The following is a 16,993-nucleotide window of genomic DNA, read 5'->3' as shown; positions in this document are numbered from 1 at the left end:
AACGTTTAAAATCCGATACCATTTTTGAGAGACCTAATTAGTCTCGGAATGTGGGTTGCTAGGTTTTGGGTTTTGTTTGTTTTTTAAAAAGCTTACACAATCTTTTAAAACTCAAGAACAAAGATACTACACAAATTGCGTTCGAATACATCATCTTAGCTACTTTTTCACATCCTTATTTTGAGACAGCAAATCCTCTTTAATTTTAGCATATGGGTTTGAGTTTTGTTTGGTTTTTATTTTAAGGCTTTATGCATACTTCTGTATTATTTATGCGCCCCATTCTTAATGTTTAAACTTGTTTTAAATATGGCCACTTTTAACTGTTAATTTATAGAGGGACTATTTTCTAAGTGCTTTTTCTACAGTATCTTACAAAACATCCGAACACTTCCATTTTTCAGAACACCGAATGTATTTATGAAGTGTTTGAGATAGGGCGTCTTCTGGAACAATAACACCATTGTATATATTTTCCTCAACTTAAAAATTAAATTACCAAGTCAGGTTTCCCATACAGGAAAAATGCAAGATGAAACAAACTCTACCTTATTATGTTTGTTTATAAAGCAGAGTTGTCTGGTTTAAATGGACCAAAATGTGGCCCTTTATGTTTTAACAGTATTCATTTACACTTCTGTATTTGTGGTCAGGAGTTTTAAATAAACTCAGTAATAGTGTAATTTAAGACTCGCATTAGCAAAGAACAGCTTTCTCACTAATATGGCAGACAGCACCAGTCTGATATTGTCAGAGTAAGGTTTCCCAAAGATTATTAAAATTATTAAATTATAATAATTTTGCCAGGCTAGTTTAATGCTTTCCCAATTTTGATACCCAGGGAGAAAAGTCAAGTCATCCAGAACAAAGTTAAAACAATTTGTGTACAAAATTGGTTTGGTTTTTTGTTTGTTTATAAGTAAAAATGAAGTATTTTATAACACATTTTTCTCATGTAAATTTGGAAATTATGCTGCTTTCCTCAGAGGCTGATAAATAAATTTCTCCCTTAAACACCAATCAATAGTTACATAATGTATTTGATTCAGTCTGAAAACAAGATGCCATTTATAAAAATAATTTTTAGTGCAACTATTGTCTACTTAAGTTTTTGAATAGTTGTAAGCTTTGGGAATCGCACGATCTTCTGCATTTCTCTAGGAAAGTAATTAAAAAGAAAAACCACTTCACCAGCTTTATAAAATCCAACATACTGAATAAATCAATTAAACACTGGCTGTTCCTGTGGTGTTGTTTTGTTGCTTTTTTTCAAATGTACAGCTTTGTACATTTACAATGCCTTCAATATCTTTCTCAACTTGGTTTTGGACATGTACGTGTACTAGTACTACTGTATCCTCATGTCCTGAAATTCCACTTGGTGAGAATGCAAGGGTCCAAAACCCAGAGCAAAATTTAGTCCTGAGGCACTGTTTTTAGTATTTTATTTTCTTGACATTTCAATTTTATAGGTAAATTTGTACAAGTATATTGTTGCTGTGTTAAAGGGAAGATGTTACAGCCAGAGAATGGTTTCAAATTTTTGTCTGAAATTACTTCAAAAGTCAACCTTTAAAAAAAAAAAAGGAAGAAAGGAGTATGGGGGGTGGGGGACAAAAAAAAAAATCCAGACAGCTTTTGTACAACTCTTCAAAAATATTTGTTACTAGCTCCATCTTCCAAATACAGGAATTAAGATAACTCCCCGCCCCCACTTTGGGCTCTAAAGAAAAATGATTCCTGACGCTTAGCATTATATTATCTATAACAAGACAAAAGACCTTGTAATGGTTTTTGGTCTTTTCGTCACATAGCATACATAGATCTTTCAATCAGTGAAATGATATATGAAGGGAGGTAATGAACTATGAACATAACAGAATTTTAAGTTAAAAATTTACATTATAAGTTCATATTGGTGAGATCTCACACACATTTAGATACATATACATATGTATGTGTGTATGCACATGTGTGAACACACATATGTGCATATACAAAAACAGTAAAAATCTTTAACTCTGTGAGAAAGGTGAACTTTGTAAGATCCAAGGCAGAAATCCAGGTGACAAAAGAGGACTAAAACAAACCAGGTCTCTGTAAAAAGACCAGTGGAATGCCTTCCTGAAACACAAAGACATTACTCGAGTTTACCAGTGTGACACCTCATAGTAATTTAGGGGGTAGGGGAAATCAGAGTTGTACACATTCCAATAAAATTCATGAATAGCTTTAGAGACTTTATCTCTCCTTGTTTGGGATCAGAAACTTCCACACCATATCAACAGTATATTTTTCTATGAAAAACCTATTAAGATTCTTTTGTTCATCCAAAATAAGTAAGACTCCATGATTCTCTTGCAATTTATATGACTTTTGAGGTGGCAACCTTGCAATTACCAGCACGTGCCTTTTTCTCTCAAAGGATGCATAAAAAGACAAAACCCAAAAGCATTTTCAAACCACAGGATATGTAAAGGTCCAAATTTCCCTTCAGTCAGAAAGGCAAGTCAGCAGCAGTGGTGAGAAACCTGACTGGATTGCTAAAAAGACTTAATTAAAAGTGCCTTTGGAAGAAAAAAAAAAAAAAAAAAAAATCAGTGAAGGTAGTTAAGAAAAATGAAAAATCAATTTGCAAGAAATTTCCCCTTTATGTTTTAATTAGCTTTCTTTGCTAAATGCTTAAGTGCTCTCTGAGTAACCAAATTCTCTTTATTACTGAAAAGAAAATTCATATATGGAGGCTAATAAATAAAGAATTAGACTAGTCAAAAAGATGGCCAAAATCCTCAGAGGAAGAAGTTTCTATCTGCTACTTTTAAAACATGCATGTCAGAGACTAACATACAAATTCTTCGACACAGAATTAATGTCCTAGAAGTATCTGCAAACAAAAAGCTTCAGTAAGAAATTTAGCAATTTAAACTGGACTGGCAAGCTTCAGGAAACCTTGCTGAAGAAGTACGTATGAAATTATGCTCAGCTACCCACTCTGCCCTTCTACCACAAGTTACCAGCTCTATAGTAGTCAACAAAAGGGAACATGTGTTTGCACTTCAACAATTTCAGAGCAGAGACTCTCACATCTTCACATAAAGTTAAACTTGATAAAGGTGGCTATGAAGCCAGACTGTATTAAGGGGCTGCTTGAGCAGGTCACAGTTTTCTTCCTGGCAATGGTGCGCCCATGGGCATGTAACACCTGGCCAATGTTGGTAATTTTTTCCATTGTCTGGAGCAAGGTATTCCAGAACAGATTTTTGCAGAACATCAGTGCTCTTAGTCCCACTGTGAATATAGCACACATTACAGGTGGGAAAAAGAGCTATCCTGGCACAGCGGGGATCCTGAATATCATGCCTGAGACTGTCTCCTCTGAACTACTATCATAGACAAGGGATTTTTTTCATAAATATTTCCATTGCCTGAACACAGCAGTAAATACAAGTTATGCATGGGTGGACAATACCGATTATGGACTGAATAAACATACCATGTGCACAGTATCACAAAGCACAGCACAGCTATTTTGACTTTCACCTCAAAGTCTTTTAAATGCTGACAATTACTTCAACATTCATTAGTTTAATTTTACTTTACATATCTGTGTTCTTCCTATCTCCTTTCAAAAGAGGAATGAAGCGAAGAGTGTTGCATCTTTGGATTTTTCAGATATTTTCCAGAAGCCAACCAACCAAAGACTTATTTAGAGCTTGCTCTCCATCAGACGTCTTCTCTATCATTTCACAGTATTTCAGCACTGCTTGCAAGAGATCTCCAACTTTCCAATCTCTTTCTCGCAGTCTTCTGGAAAGCTAAAGGGGAGACAGGGGAACACAAAATATTTTGACCCGGACATCCTGATTAACAGTTACGGAAGTTATTCTTGAAACATTAGCTCATGAGAGATCAGTTGTAATGAGTTAATCGTTATTCCCACATCTATAAAAACAAAAACTTCCGCAAGAAGAATCGGGCACTTTTCTTCAGGGCAATTTTCACAAAATTTTCTTCTGGAGGGAGCAACATTTTCAAGTGATGTGGTGCCACAGGTATGAGGGCTGTGGTTCATCAAGACTGCAGAAAACAGGAAATTCTGAACACAAGGTTAAGACATTTGCCACCCCTCCCATGCCAATAACGCGCATATAAAAAGACAAAACTCAGTCTTAATAAAAGGATGTGGATTTTCCTTTCACAACATATAGTGTGGTTTGGGTGGCACAGATGCTACCCTCAATGAAAACAGTGTCTTCAGAGTTGGGAAATTATAACATCTCAGGGAAGAGGAAAAGGTGAGGGTTAAGTTAAACTACTACTTGGGAGCAGAGATCAGTGTAGCTGAAAACATTTTTTTTCGCCCAGGAGTCCAAGCAAAAATCTTCCTTTGCTTATGTGTCAAGCTCAGCTATATATGGAATAAAGCCTGCCCTAAGACAAGGATGAATTTACCAGTTTGCCCAGGAGTAAAAAAATCTTTTAGTTTAAAACAACAACAACAAAAAAACAACAGAAAACCCAAAAAACAACAAAAAAAGGGAACAAAACAAAAAGAACCCACAACACTCACACAAACAAACTTTATACTCTGTAGCTTTCTGGACAACTGCCAATGCTGCATTTAATACAGACAATTTAGACACCCTACTTATTCTTTGGAACTGAAAAATTTTATTGCCTTTTACAGTCCTTACCATGATATTCTATAAATTAAGTTTAAAAAAAAGTCATAAACTATGTTCTGTGAAATACCTTTCACAGCTACAAAATTAAAAATTCATAATGTTTCTTCTATGAGACCTATCAGACTGAAATATGAAATTCTATTCAAAAAAATGAAAAATAAGACAATTTCTCTCTGCTTCTTCACCTAGGTGATGTTCCAACTGCAACAAGGCAGGTGATGGAACTGACAGGAAGACTATGGGCATTAAAACATGTATAAAACAATTAACTTCTTGAGAAAACAATTAGCTTGAACCAGCAAAAAAGATCCCCTCTAATCTTGAGTACAAATATCCTGAACACTGAAACTTTTTTCAGTGAAAAAAAACACATATTTTCTACATAAAAAGGGATTAAAATCCGTAGTTATTTCTGTGAATTATTTGTTGATTTTAAAATAGGGCACAGGAAACAAGAGTTTCATAGTCTACAACAGGCAATTTTGTAAATGGTGTTTGTTGGTTTATAACAGAATGGACGGGTTTTTTATGCCAGAGGAAAGTTTGGCTAATGTCCAAAGATGTATTTAAGCAAATACAGTGTCAAATTTCTCTCCAAAGAAGATACCACCATGGTAAGATGACAGATTTGGCACCTGGCTTCACTAATCTTTCTATTTAAATTTAGAGTTCAAAGTTCAGTCCCACTATTTCTTTAGCCGACTGATCTGTTTCTTACTGTCAGACAAGCAAAATATTGGAGTTTACTCAAAACAGACACCAGGAATCCTAAAACTGCTAGATAAGGTCTGATTTAAAATTGAACATATATGTTTTTTTTAATCCAGGCACTTGCACATCCACGCTGTCAGGCTTCTCAAAAGAGTTAAGAGCTATCTATTCTAATTTACTGGCCTCTTGTTCTAGCTCCTAACAAATGTATTTTGTTTTATACACAGGTATTCAACTTCTTTCTGCCTTGCCGAGCATAACGTGTATCCTTAAGTAAGAGTTCATATCCAGCTGCAGCAAGTAATACCTTGCCTGATATATGCTAGGAGTATTTTTGTCTTTTATACAGCCGTATCACATCAGTGGGTCATTACCCTGCTGTGATTAGCTAACACAAGCCTTTCCTCCCTTCCAGGACTCACCAACTGCTTATAGTGAAAATTACTGTTTCCAACGTGATCTAAAGCCCAGATTCATTCCCGATGTAACTGAGGTAACTTTCCAAAGTACCTATTGAGATGATCAAGACTGGCGAGAGATCAGTATATAGAGGTCAGTTTAGTTTTCTGCTGGGTTGTAGTGCCCTCTGGAGGTGCTTGTCTAGCTTTACTAGTGACAGAACCGAGAATGACTATTGCTAATTTAAGACCCCCAGTTTGAGTCAGAGATCACGAGGATCAGGCTGGGACTAACTGCAAGACTACTTATTTTGTACTACTAAATATCTTATTTTTATTAATACTATCCTGAGAGAACAGTTTATTTTCAAAAGGACCTTAATACAATTACAAGCATCCTTCAGAAAGTCTTCATTCTCTGAATTTATAATCTGAAAATTTTTGAAATATATTTTTAACTTCAGAAACTAATCAAGTGATACTTGTATGCATCCTAATCTTTCCTATACAAGATTATTCAGACAGAGACTGTGCTCTGAAAATTCTGCACTTTCCTTTGAACTCTAAGAAACCATGAGAGGTGCCGAGTCAGACTGACACAACAGGTGAATTTCTGGTGTTTGGCAATTCAGTTTAGATACAAACAGCACAAAATGGACAAGGACACAAGTCTGTACAGAGACGGTGTTATACATTCCAACTGGGAAATAGGATGGAATTAAAAACAGGTAATCCGTCTCTGCCTCCAGGGGGGGAAAAACAGGATTTCAATTCATTTTAACATAACTGCATTTTGAGAACTAAAAATTAATCTATGAAACTAAGTGAATTAACTATTTTAACATTTTCAGGACTGCATGACTACTGGTTGCCTGAAGGTCTTATGTTTTATCTTTAGGTGTCAACTCAGTATCAATTTATGACTGAAGTGTCAAGTAGAAAAATATTACAATTTTTTAGGAGTGCATATGTAACAGACACTGCTATTTTCCAGAGTGCTCTTCTCAGCATATTCTCTTATTAGGGTAGCAAGAGTGGTGTTCAGATACGAAGTCAGCTAATAGTATCTTTCCTATATGTCTTCAGGCATTGGCTAAAATCGTAGCATCACAACTTTGAAATCTACTAAGTCACAGCTAGCAGAAAAATGAGACTCAAGGAAAAATTTAAAAAAGAGGGACCTGCCACCTATTTTTTTATCTCACATGTTATGTTGCAGTGTAAGATAGAGATCGGTCTCTCACGTACACACAGCAAGATTACTATTAACACTTGTGGGTCCTACCACGATTCTGCCTGAGTATTTGCAACACTGCAATCCACATACAACAAGCATGAAATAGATGGATAGATCTTCAGAAGATGGCAAAAATTACTCACAAGGTCAGAATGACTGTAGTCCCTAAACTCAACTCATTCACATCAAGAGAACTTCAGAGAATGGTGGGGCAGGCATGTCAGCACATAAAGAGTGAAGTATTTTCTTCTTCACGTTAAGACACTTATAAACCATAACAGGGAAGGAACATATGAATATAAGGATTAAAGCCAACAGTTTCAAATAAGAACAGAAATGGAGAAAAGCACTCTCAAACTGCCTTCTAGTTTATGAAAGCATGAAGTCCACTCTAAGTGTCAGAACTAATGTACAACAAAACATAGTTCTGAAACAATTCTAAATCAAACATACCAACCTCTAGAAAAGGAGCACAGGGGATATATTTCAACTTGACCAAAAGACTCTTCCCAATTTTCTGGGTTATTTTAAAGAGTGCAAGACTTCCTACTCTCAAGATCAAATACTTATACCACACAGTTACATAGGCAAAAGAAAAACAAAACTAGCATTCTTTTTCTGGGCTAGAAAGGGAGAAGTCACTCTTAAGAAAATTCAGCCCAGGTACAATCTGGACTGACCTCTAGGTACCTTTCACACTCTTAACACAAGTCAGTAACTAAGCACCACAGGTGCACTCGTTCATATAAGTTTGGGAGTCTATTTAGTCATATTGACCTCTACTTCCTGGTCACTCCCCTTTTGTCCTGAAATGATGATGTGAGCTTTGGAAAGCATCAAGTTGAAGACTCAACACTAAATCTCAGAAGTCAGAGCAAGCTTTTCCTCCCTTAATATACTGATAGGCACGTTGTTTTTGCCAGATCTTAATTATTAAAAACATACTAATGGCATCATGTTAATGCTTTTTCACATGTTACCAGGCCACAAAATAAAAATCTTTGATAATTTATCATCCCTATCAACCTCATCATTAGAGACAATGCCTATATATCTGTTAAGTTAGCCTTTCAGTAGCCAGGTAATGTTAAAATAATTCCTTGGTAGAAGATTAAAAAAAATAGGTCAAATGTAGTAAATGCCAGATTATCATGTGCAGTTTGGTGTATAGCCCAAAGGAATAATTTTTATGATTTTATAGAAATAAGTTTCTCTTATATGTTTGTAATGGGAATAGTCAGGTCAGTACACTTACCAAAATTTTGACCCTTCCCTAAGAGACGCTAATTGTAATCATAGAATCACTTAGGTTGGAAAAGACCTTTAAGATCATCGAGTCCAGCTGTTAACCCAGCACTGCCAAGTCCACCACTAAACCATGTCCCTAAGCACCACATCTACACATCTTTTACATACCTCCAGGGATGGTGACTCAACCACTTCCCTGGGCAGCCTGTGCCAATGCTTGACAACCCTTTCCATGAAGACATTTTTCCCAATATCCAATCTAAACCTCCCCTGGCACAACTTGAAACCACTTCCACTGTCCTATGGCTTGTTACTTGGGAGAAGAGACCGACCCCCACCTCTCTACAACCTCCTTTCAGGTAGTTGTAGAGAGCAATATGGTCTCCCCTCAGCCTCCTTTTCTCCAGGCTAAACAACCCCAGTTCCCTCAGCTGCTCCTCATAAGACTTGTGCTCTAGACCCTTCACCAGCTTCGTTGCCCTTCTCTGGACACGCTCCAGCACCTCAATGTCTCTCTTGTAGTGAGGGGCCCAAAACTGAACACAGGACTTGAGGTGCGGCCTCACCAGTGCCGAGTACAGGGGCACGATCACTTCCCTAGTCCTGCTGGCCACGCTATTTCTGATACAAGCCAGGATGCCATCAGCCTTCTTGGCCCCCTGGGCACACTGCTGGCTCATATTCAGCCGGCTATCGAACAACACCCTCAGGTCCTTTTCCACCAGGCAGCTTTCCAGCCACTCTTCCCCAACCCTGTAGCATTACATGGGGTTGTTGTGACCCAAGTACAGGACCTGGCACTTGGCCTTGTTGAACGTCATACAATTGGCCTCAGCCCATCGATCCAGCCTGTCCAGCTCCCTTTGTAGAGCCTTCCTCCCCTCAAGCAGATCAACACTCCCACACAACTTGGTGTCTTCTGCAAACTTAATGAGGGTGCACTCGATCCCTTCATCCAGATCATTGATAAAGATATTAAACAGAACTGGCCCCAGCACAGAGCCCTGGGGAACACCACTTGTGACCGGCTACCAACTGGAGTAAACTCCATTCACCACAGCTCTTTGGGCCCGGCCATCCAGCCAGTTCTTTACCCAGCAAAGAGTACACCCATCCAAGCCATGAGCAGCCAGTTTCTCCAGGAGAATGCTGTGGGAAACCATGTCAAAGGCTTTACTGAAGTCTAGATAGACAACATCCACAGCTTTTCCCTCATCCACTAGGCGCGTCACCTTGTCATAGAAGGAGATCAGGTTACTCAAGCAGGACCTGCCTTTCATAAACCCATGCTGACTGGGCCTGGCCACCTGGTTGTCCCATACATGCCACATGATGGCACTCAAGATGATCTGCTCCATAACCTTCCCTGGCACCGAGGTCAGACTGACAGGGCTGTAGTTCCCTGGATCCTCCTTCCAGCCCTTCTTGTAGATGGGCGTCACATTTGCTAACCTCCAGTCAACTGGGACCTCCCTGGTTAAGCAGGACTGCTGATAAAGGATTGAAAGTGGCTTGGTGAGCACTTCCGCCAGCTCCCTCAGTACCCTTGGGTGGATCCTAAAGCCCAATTCTTTAAACTTCCACTTTCTCTTTGGTCACGTAGTAAATTCAATCTATAAAACCAAAATAAAGGCACCTAAAAATCAAACAGTTTTATTGAGCCCTCTTTCTTAATAGTTTTGGTTGCAGTTGCTTACAGAATAAAAACATACTTAATATTTAATTAAAACCTAAACTTCTTTCTGATAAGAAAATGTGCATTTGCTAGCAAAAAAACCTGAGGCAGAACATCAGAATATTAAGTTAGAAATTAATTTGCATAAGCAAGTTGTCAGAAAGATTCAATTTATAGACAATTAAATACTAAGTAAAAAATGCTTGAAAAAAGCATTTTTCTTGAAAAAAGCATTATTCTATTTTTCACTGAACAAAAATGCTGTAATTGTATTCTCTTTGGAGTAAAACAAGGAAAACAACTTGGAAACAAGTTAACTCAGCTTTGACTGGTACTGTTTTATTTATGGTACATGCACAGGCTAAATAGGCTGTTCCACTTCGACTTCTCAGGATTTAAATAATGATTTTCCTCAACAGCAAATACCTCATTATTATTGAGTAGCAAATAAACTAGTAGCAGCTGGTGTATCACAGCAAATGGAAATCAAGCAAATCCTTCCCCTTCCCCACCACCCACCAAATCCAAGTACTTACAAAGACAAATTCCCTTGTAGCAGCGTCATGAAAGTGAAGACCAGACACCTCTGTTTCAGAAGCTGCCAGCCACTGGAGTGCTGCTCTGAGCTGGGGGTCCACTAGATTTGGTTCCAGATCAATATTCACTATGGCTAAAGTCTTTCGTATTTGCTCCAAACCTAACATTAAAAATAAAATCATCAAATCTATAGATTCTAATTGTTTCAAAAAAGTCTCCATAGTTCACTGTTTAGACTATATTACCTTAAAAACCTCAATTTAGTACACAAAGATAATATGAAAGGAAAAAATCATGCTGGTCTGAAGTGTTTCTGTACTTTCACATAAGGAAGTACTATTTATCCCATTTACAATTGCATGCAAACATAGCTGAGTATTAAAAGACATCTAAGCTTTAATGTATATTCCAAGTGACAAGGAATTTAACACAGCCTTTCATAAACTGAACAGCAATGGCTCTCACATTGTCCATCAGTCATTTCCATTTACAAGTGCTATTTTTTGCTATGCCTTCATCTACTAAATTTTTAAAAAGTGTGTATTTCAGAATTCTTTCCTGTACAGGCAGACAGATCAGACTGCCTCTGAGTTTTTCCAAAATGTAGTGCTGTTTTTACTGAGGCCTATCCAATTTTCCAACACTTCCTTTACAGCATGAGTTCCAAAAATTAACACAGTTTTGAAAGAGCAGTTGCATTAGTAACCCAGAGGAACTACAACATTGTCATCTTCTGTTTCCACTCTGAATTTCTGTATCCAGCTATCACAGTAATCCTTTGTCACACTCTCAGAACCAACTAAGCATATGTGTAGTGCTTTCCAAGTTGTTCTTGAAGTCTCTACTTCCAGACTACTGGACTTAACTCTCTAGAAACAAGGAATAGATTTGCAATAAAAACATATGTTCATGTGCACTCTTCCAATCAAGCTTATGAAAACTGAGGTACATAAGGTATTCATTCCTAACGGGCAGAGTTAAGCAAGACAAACTAGATTCCCTAGGAGGTAAAAGAGAGAAAATTAACTAGTGGAACTATCAACATAAGCGTGCTTTTGGTGGACAGCAGAGTATTTGTCTAGGATTCCTAAAATGTAACATCTTTATAGGAGAAAGAACCAACTATAAAAAAATTGATGACACTTAGTGGATGGAAAGCATCGTGGTAATGTATCACTGCAAAATTTTTATATATTTTTTAGTGTTATAAAACAGATGTACATTTTGTAATAACAAGGCTTTGTTTCAAATTCTTTGGTGAATAAGGCGCAGTCAGCTTAGAAAAAGCCAGACATTTCTAGGTATGACATGAACAAGACTTCCAAATGTACAAGACCAGGTACAAAGGTTTTCTACCTAGAATACTATTTAAATGGTCCTACAATGAAAGTAACAAAAAAAGTCTTTTCAAAACAATAGTGAGATGGTGAAGAAATTAAACCGGAAAAATTTCACTAGAAAATCCTTAATACAGTATAAAGCAGTCTGTTGCACTCCCAGAGACACCTAAACTATGTCAAGAAATAAAATCAAGCACTATTTTAATCGAGCAATTTGAACATCTGAAACGCTAGAACGTTTTAAAGTCGAGACCAAAATAAAGCAATGGTATATTGATAACCTAGATGCAACCTACAGGGCAAAAAATATTTTAATTGTAATTATTTTCTGAGGAAAAGTACTAAATAATTTAGTTTAGTTTTATCTCCTTATAACCTTACAGTCAGATCTGATTAAAAAAAAAAAATAAGAGATGTAGTTCATTTCCATACATTTTTCCAGGAGTCAAAAAAAAAAGAAAAAAATAAAGAAATAACCACACATCTTTCTGCTTACATCAAGAGTATTTGAAGATGTGCAACACGGCTGAATATTCTCTGTAAGTGGGCAGTTTCTTGAAACGCTTATTTCATCTTCAGAATATACCCAACACAAAGAAAAGCTCTGTTACAACTTGCTCTAACATCAGCTCATCTTTCAATCAGCCTCATACACTGTGTATTCAGGCTGTTCTCATCTGAGTTAACAAGCTTTGGCACTTCAATCAGACTGGAACCAGCGCAGAGATCTTCTACGAACCAGAAAGCTGTAACAAGATTCTGGATAGACCCTATTTTATATTTCACTACAAAGAAAGAGATTATAGCAAATGTATTGAATCCAAGTTTTTTCACTGTTTCTCATGACTCCTCTCCCAAGGTTAATATGGCCAGTTTGAATAACTTCTTCAGTATCTCAAACATAGCCATGCAGATGCATTGCCATGGCTCCTTATCAAATATTTTACAAAGAACTGATTCTATGCATATAAATTTACGCTTTCAACAAGCTGATCAGAGTTCCCTACCTTACATTATTAAGTACATGTGTGAGCATCAGAGACTAGCATTTCCCAAAGGCTGTAAATTTCAGTGCATTAAGGGGTGTATGTAGGGTATTAATCTAAGAATATATTCTGACACTTGACTGACATGCATTATGATGAATACAGATGATGGCGTTGTCACCTTGTTTTGCAGACTACAGAAGCAAAGAATTAACAAAAATAATTCATGCTGAGTGCACAGGTCAAAAACAGTAGTATATGCCGAAATTGACATTACCTTCTACAGCATCCTTGGAGTCCTCATCTTTATCTTCTGTTCCATCACTGTATTTTAAAAATAAAACAAAAATATTAGCACAATCCAATACAGGCACAATAAATGTAGTCAATCCTAAGACTGTAATGAAGGTTAAAGGACAGGAAGATCATAAAAGAATTAAGAAGTGATCATAAAAAGAAGCTTTGCTTCTCACACCATTTCATGTTGGAAACAGATTTATCGTGAACTTCACAAGATTTGCTCTTAGGGAAAGAAGGGAGAAGAGAGAAACAAGAGAAGGGTGTTAAAAAGAAGGACTGTAAATATGAAGACATATTTTAAAATAAGAGAACTTATTGATTTTAATTAAGGAGGACAGTTTAGCTTTGCTTCATATGTGAAAAGGTTGAGCCATCTCATGTCACAGATATGAACAGCTATAGGTTATTCAAAGCTGTAAGTCGTAAGTGTTCTACAAAAATCAATTACCAAGCAATTTTGAAAGTTTCCACAAGCGAAAGGAAAAAACAGAAATCCTGTAGGAAGCAAGCTCTAGTTGCATGAAAAAGTAAATCTAAAGACTTGTAAAACTGCAAGCAAGAACATGCACAAAAGGGACCTTTCATTTTGCAAGCAGAACACATTCATCAGTTTAGCACAGCAAAATTTAACCATTCAGTATGGATTAATTAATGAAAAAATCATATTGTGATTAAGTGAGAAGAGTGTGAATAATGTATCAGCATTAAAAAATGCACCATATTTTTCTTTTCCAAAATTATGATTTCATGCATTAATTATGAGGAACCCATCTGGTTTATATTTCTCAACTCAACCAACCTGTCTGATGTTGGAAAGGATAAATTCTCCTCATACATATCCCCTTCTAAACCAAGACTGCTCCAGCTACTGCTGTTACCATTACTGCCAGGAGAAGAAGAGAACACAGCTGAACTAGAAAAGAACAATAGCTCAAACTAGAACCTTCATTTTCCTTAGAGCTGTTTTGTCAAGACATTTAATGCAAGAGCACTGAAACTTCCTAAACAGGTTTGCTGGAACAGAGTACGAACACAATTGTCAGTGCTATTCATAGCAGCAACATGCACAATAATGCAAAACTGGTAAGTTTCGGTACACAGGTAAAAGTATTAATTTGTACTCATTAATTTTCCAGATCAGTGCTAACAGTAATTCTGTCCTCAGGTCTAAGCACATTGCTCATTGTTTATATAAGCTCAACAATTTCAATATGATTACTCATAGGAATATGGATTACAACTATAATATTTGCTTAAGGACTAGCTAAGAGTTCATAAAATTATACATTGTGAAGACAACTGCACAAATAAAATCCTTCCATCTCATTCCAAAAATCCAGTAATGATCTCCAACAGCCAGATGAGAAGGAATTCTTAGAGCAAATTATATTTTTTTTTAAATTATGAATATTGTTATACAAGCTGATCTTTCAAAAATAGGTGGGTTTATAAATCAGTGAAAACAATACTAAAAAGATTACTTCACTCACAGTTCATAAACATACTGCATTTACTCCATGACTACATTCAAGCCAACGTGAACTGAAAAAACTGAGCATGTCCTTACACTGGTACACTTTAGGCATTATAATCAGCAGAGTTTATTAAGCCTGTGCTTATGTACAAGACTGAGCTACTCATATGATTATATCTCTGTTCCCCAACTTCATACCTTCCCCAGAGCACATCTGGAAGCCTTCCAAGAATAGGATTTCAAGATAACCAGCACTCTTTGAGAAAGCTAGACTGTCTACTGTAGATGCTATGACAAGCCATGAAGCAACTCCAGAGGAACCATGAAGCAACTCCAGAGAACTGCTGCAAGGAGATGCTTTCTTCACCTAAGTTTTGTGTGACTGTTAAAGCTCTTCTTTTCCACTCATTCCACTCAAGGCAAATAGTAAAATTTAAAACCACAAATGGTGGAAAGAAACATTGCAAGGAGACAGACATTAATCTCTTTCAAGAGCCCGCCAGTAACAGTATCACCTATCAGTGTCCTTTGCTTTCCAGTATGCCTGCTTGGATCCTAATTTCAAACCAGTAACAGCAGGTTAGCAAGCCTGCTATATGAACACACCCTAACGGGGGCGGGGGGAGTTACAGGTGCTTCATTCAGCACATTGTTGCTTATTTAGACTACATGCGCAAGGAACAATCAAACAGTTCTCTTATTATGCAAAAAAGAAAAAGAAAATTAAATAGCAGAAGCTTCCAAAGAAACCAACTTGATTTGCACAGAAAATGCAAACATGGTCTTAAGAACATTTCTCAAGCTACTGTGTGAGACTATCACAGTATATATGAAGTATTAAATTTGGGTTGAATTACATGTATAGAAAGATTTAACATAGCCTATTGATACCAGTATTTTGCACTCAAACAGCCTCTTTCACTGAAAGTTATAGATGCATAACTAAGTGGAAGTAAAAGCTGCCCCAGTTCTCGGACTAAAGGAAAAAGTATTTGCAACCTAACAGAACGACCTCATGCATACTACTATTCTGATTAGGTAAAAGACTAATATATTTTACAGAGGTCACACTTGGTCTGAAATAATCATATATTTAACAATTATTACAATGCATAGTAATATATGAGACATTTTTGTAACATGACCTTTATTTTGTTGGAAGATGCCAAATTAACAAGCTTGAAAATAAAGTCCTGCAACCACAGAACAAGCAATAAACAGACAAAGGCATTATAATGCTTCTGTAATGCTTCATGCAGCTCTTCAACATGAGCCAGCAGAAGAATTACAAGAAAAGCTTTCAACTTTCATACATATACTGTATACATGGGAACTATAACTCAGATCATCTGCTTTTTGAGATTCTGCATTATGCACATACAGTCAAAGGCAAGAGGCTTCTGCTCTGAATTATAACCTAACCTGGATGCTCTGATTCATCCCCTGGAAAAGCCTATGTCTATGCCTATACATTAACTATAGAGAAAGCTTAAGACTATTTTATTTCTAAAGTTAAGTTGCTAATGTTAGGCACACAAAGCAGATGATACAAGCTCTCCCCTACATAACTAACTTCACCAAGTCCGCTAAAGAACTTTCATTCCTACTTCCATTCAAATGGAACTGTAGGGATCATGCTTTGATAATTCTTTCCAAGTTGTCTTGCTCCCTTGTTTACAGATAGTTTAATCCTCTGTGAAGTACTGAAGTACAATTTTTATATTGATCTGAGATGCAGAGGGCATGTACCGTTTCAGCAGAGCTACTACAAAAAATGCCTTTTTTTCCTGAAGTAAAGCAAGCAAGGTAAATTGACCACTGTAGCTTGTATTGTTGTGTTGCTTTCTGGGGATTGTGATCCTGTGTTCCAAAAAAATTTCAACTACTGTTAATGGAATCTCTAGCTTTATTATTATGAAGATAAATTCCAAGATGTCAGCTAAAGGAGTCTCAAGTACCAGTATCCATTGAATACTGCAAACGGCCTGGAAAATACTGAGGGAAGGGAAAGGTCCTCCCCCACCAAGTAAAACTTGCTTAATGTTCACTACGTCACTTAATTAGATTGTACCAACACTACAAACAAATTGGTCTAATGATACCTAGTACCTCAAAGATGGTGCAAGAAAGACTGCTGACAGCTTCTTAGACGCAAGGAAGCCACTTGCATTAAGAAATAGCTGCCAAGGGAGCAATGTTACTGATAGTACATTTAAATGTTTCAAATTTACATTTAATCAGCACAATATTTTTTAAACAGATGGCCCTGACCAAAAGAAAAAAAAAAAAAAAAAAAGGAAAAAACCCCCCAAACTTTCAACTGTTCTAACTGCGTAATGAATGCCCCCTCTATGACTGCATGGCATTTTACTGTTTAATAAAACAGTTTATGTTAAAAAGAG

General features: G+C 36.8%; 1 protein-coding gene across 9 annotated transcripts in view; it reads right to left on the bottom strand.

Annotated features, from left to right (window-relative positions):
- AKAP11 (A-kinase anchoring protein 11) overlaps nucleotides 1-16,993 on the bottom strand; it is a 75,056-nt gene that overhangs the window by 31,502 nt on the left and 26,561 nt on the right. For 3 of the 9 annotated variants that reach the window (XM_075488961.1, XM_075488998.1, XM_075488971.1), the window contains 3 exons: nucleotides 13,917-14,030; nucleotides 13,095-13,141; nucleotides 10,491-10,651 (listed from right to left, as the gene is read on the bottom strand). In XM_075488961.1, the coding sequence (XP_075345076.1) occupies nucleotides 10,491-10,651; nucleotides 13,095-13,141; nucleotides 13,917-14,030 (322 nt within the window). Of the gene's footprint in view, nucleotides 1-2,599; nucleotides 3,816-10,490; nucleotides 10,652-13,094; nucleotides 13,142-13,916; nucleotides 14,031-16,993 lie in introns of those variants that run through there. The other 6 variants (XM_075488981.1, XM_075489007.1, XM_075488991.1 and 3 more) reach the window with 4 other exon arrangements.

The sequence above is a fragment of the Mycteria americana genome, chromosome 1 (genome assembly GCF_035582795.1).
Source record: "Mycteria americana isolate JAX WOST 10 ecotype Jacksonville Zoo and Gardens chromosome 1, USCA_MyAme_1.0, whole genome shotgun sequence".
Classification (NCBI taxonomy): domain Eukaryota; kingdom Metazoa; phylum Chordata; class Aves; order Ciconiiformes; family Ciconiidae; genus Mycteria; species Mycteria americana.
The sequence above is the reverse complement of the archived record's forward strand: the minus strand, read 5'-3'. Positions and strand labels throughout refer to the sequence as shown.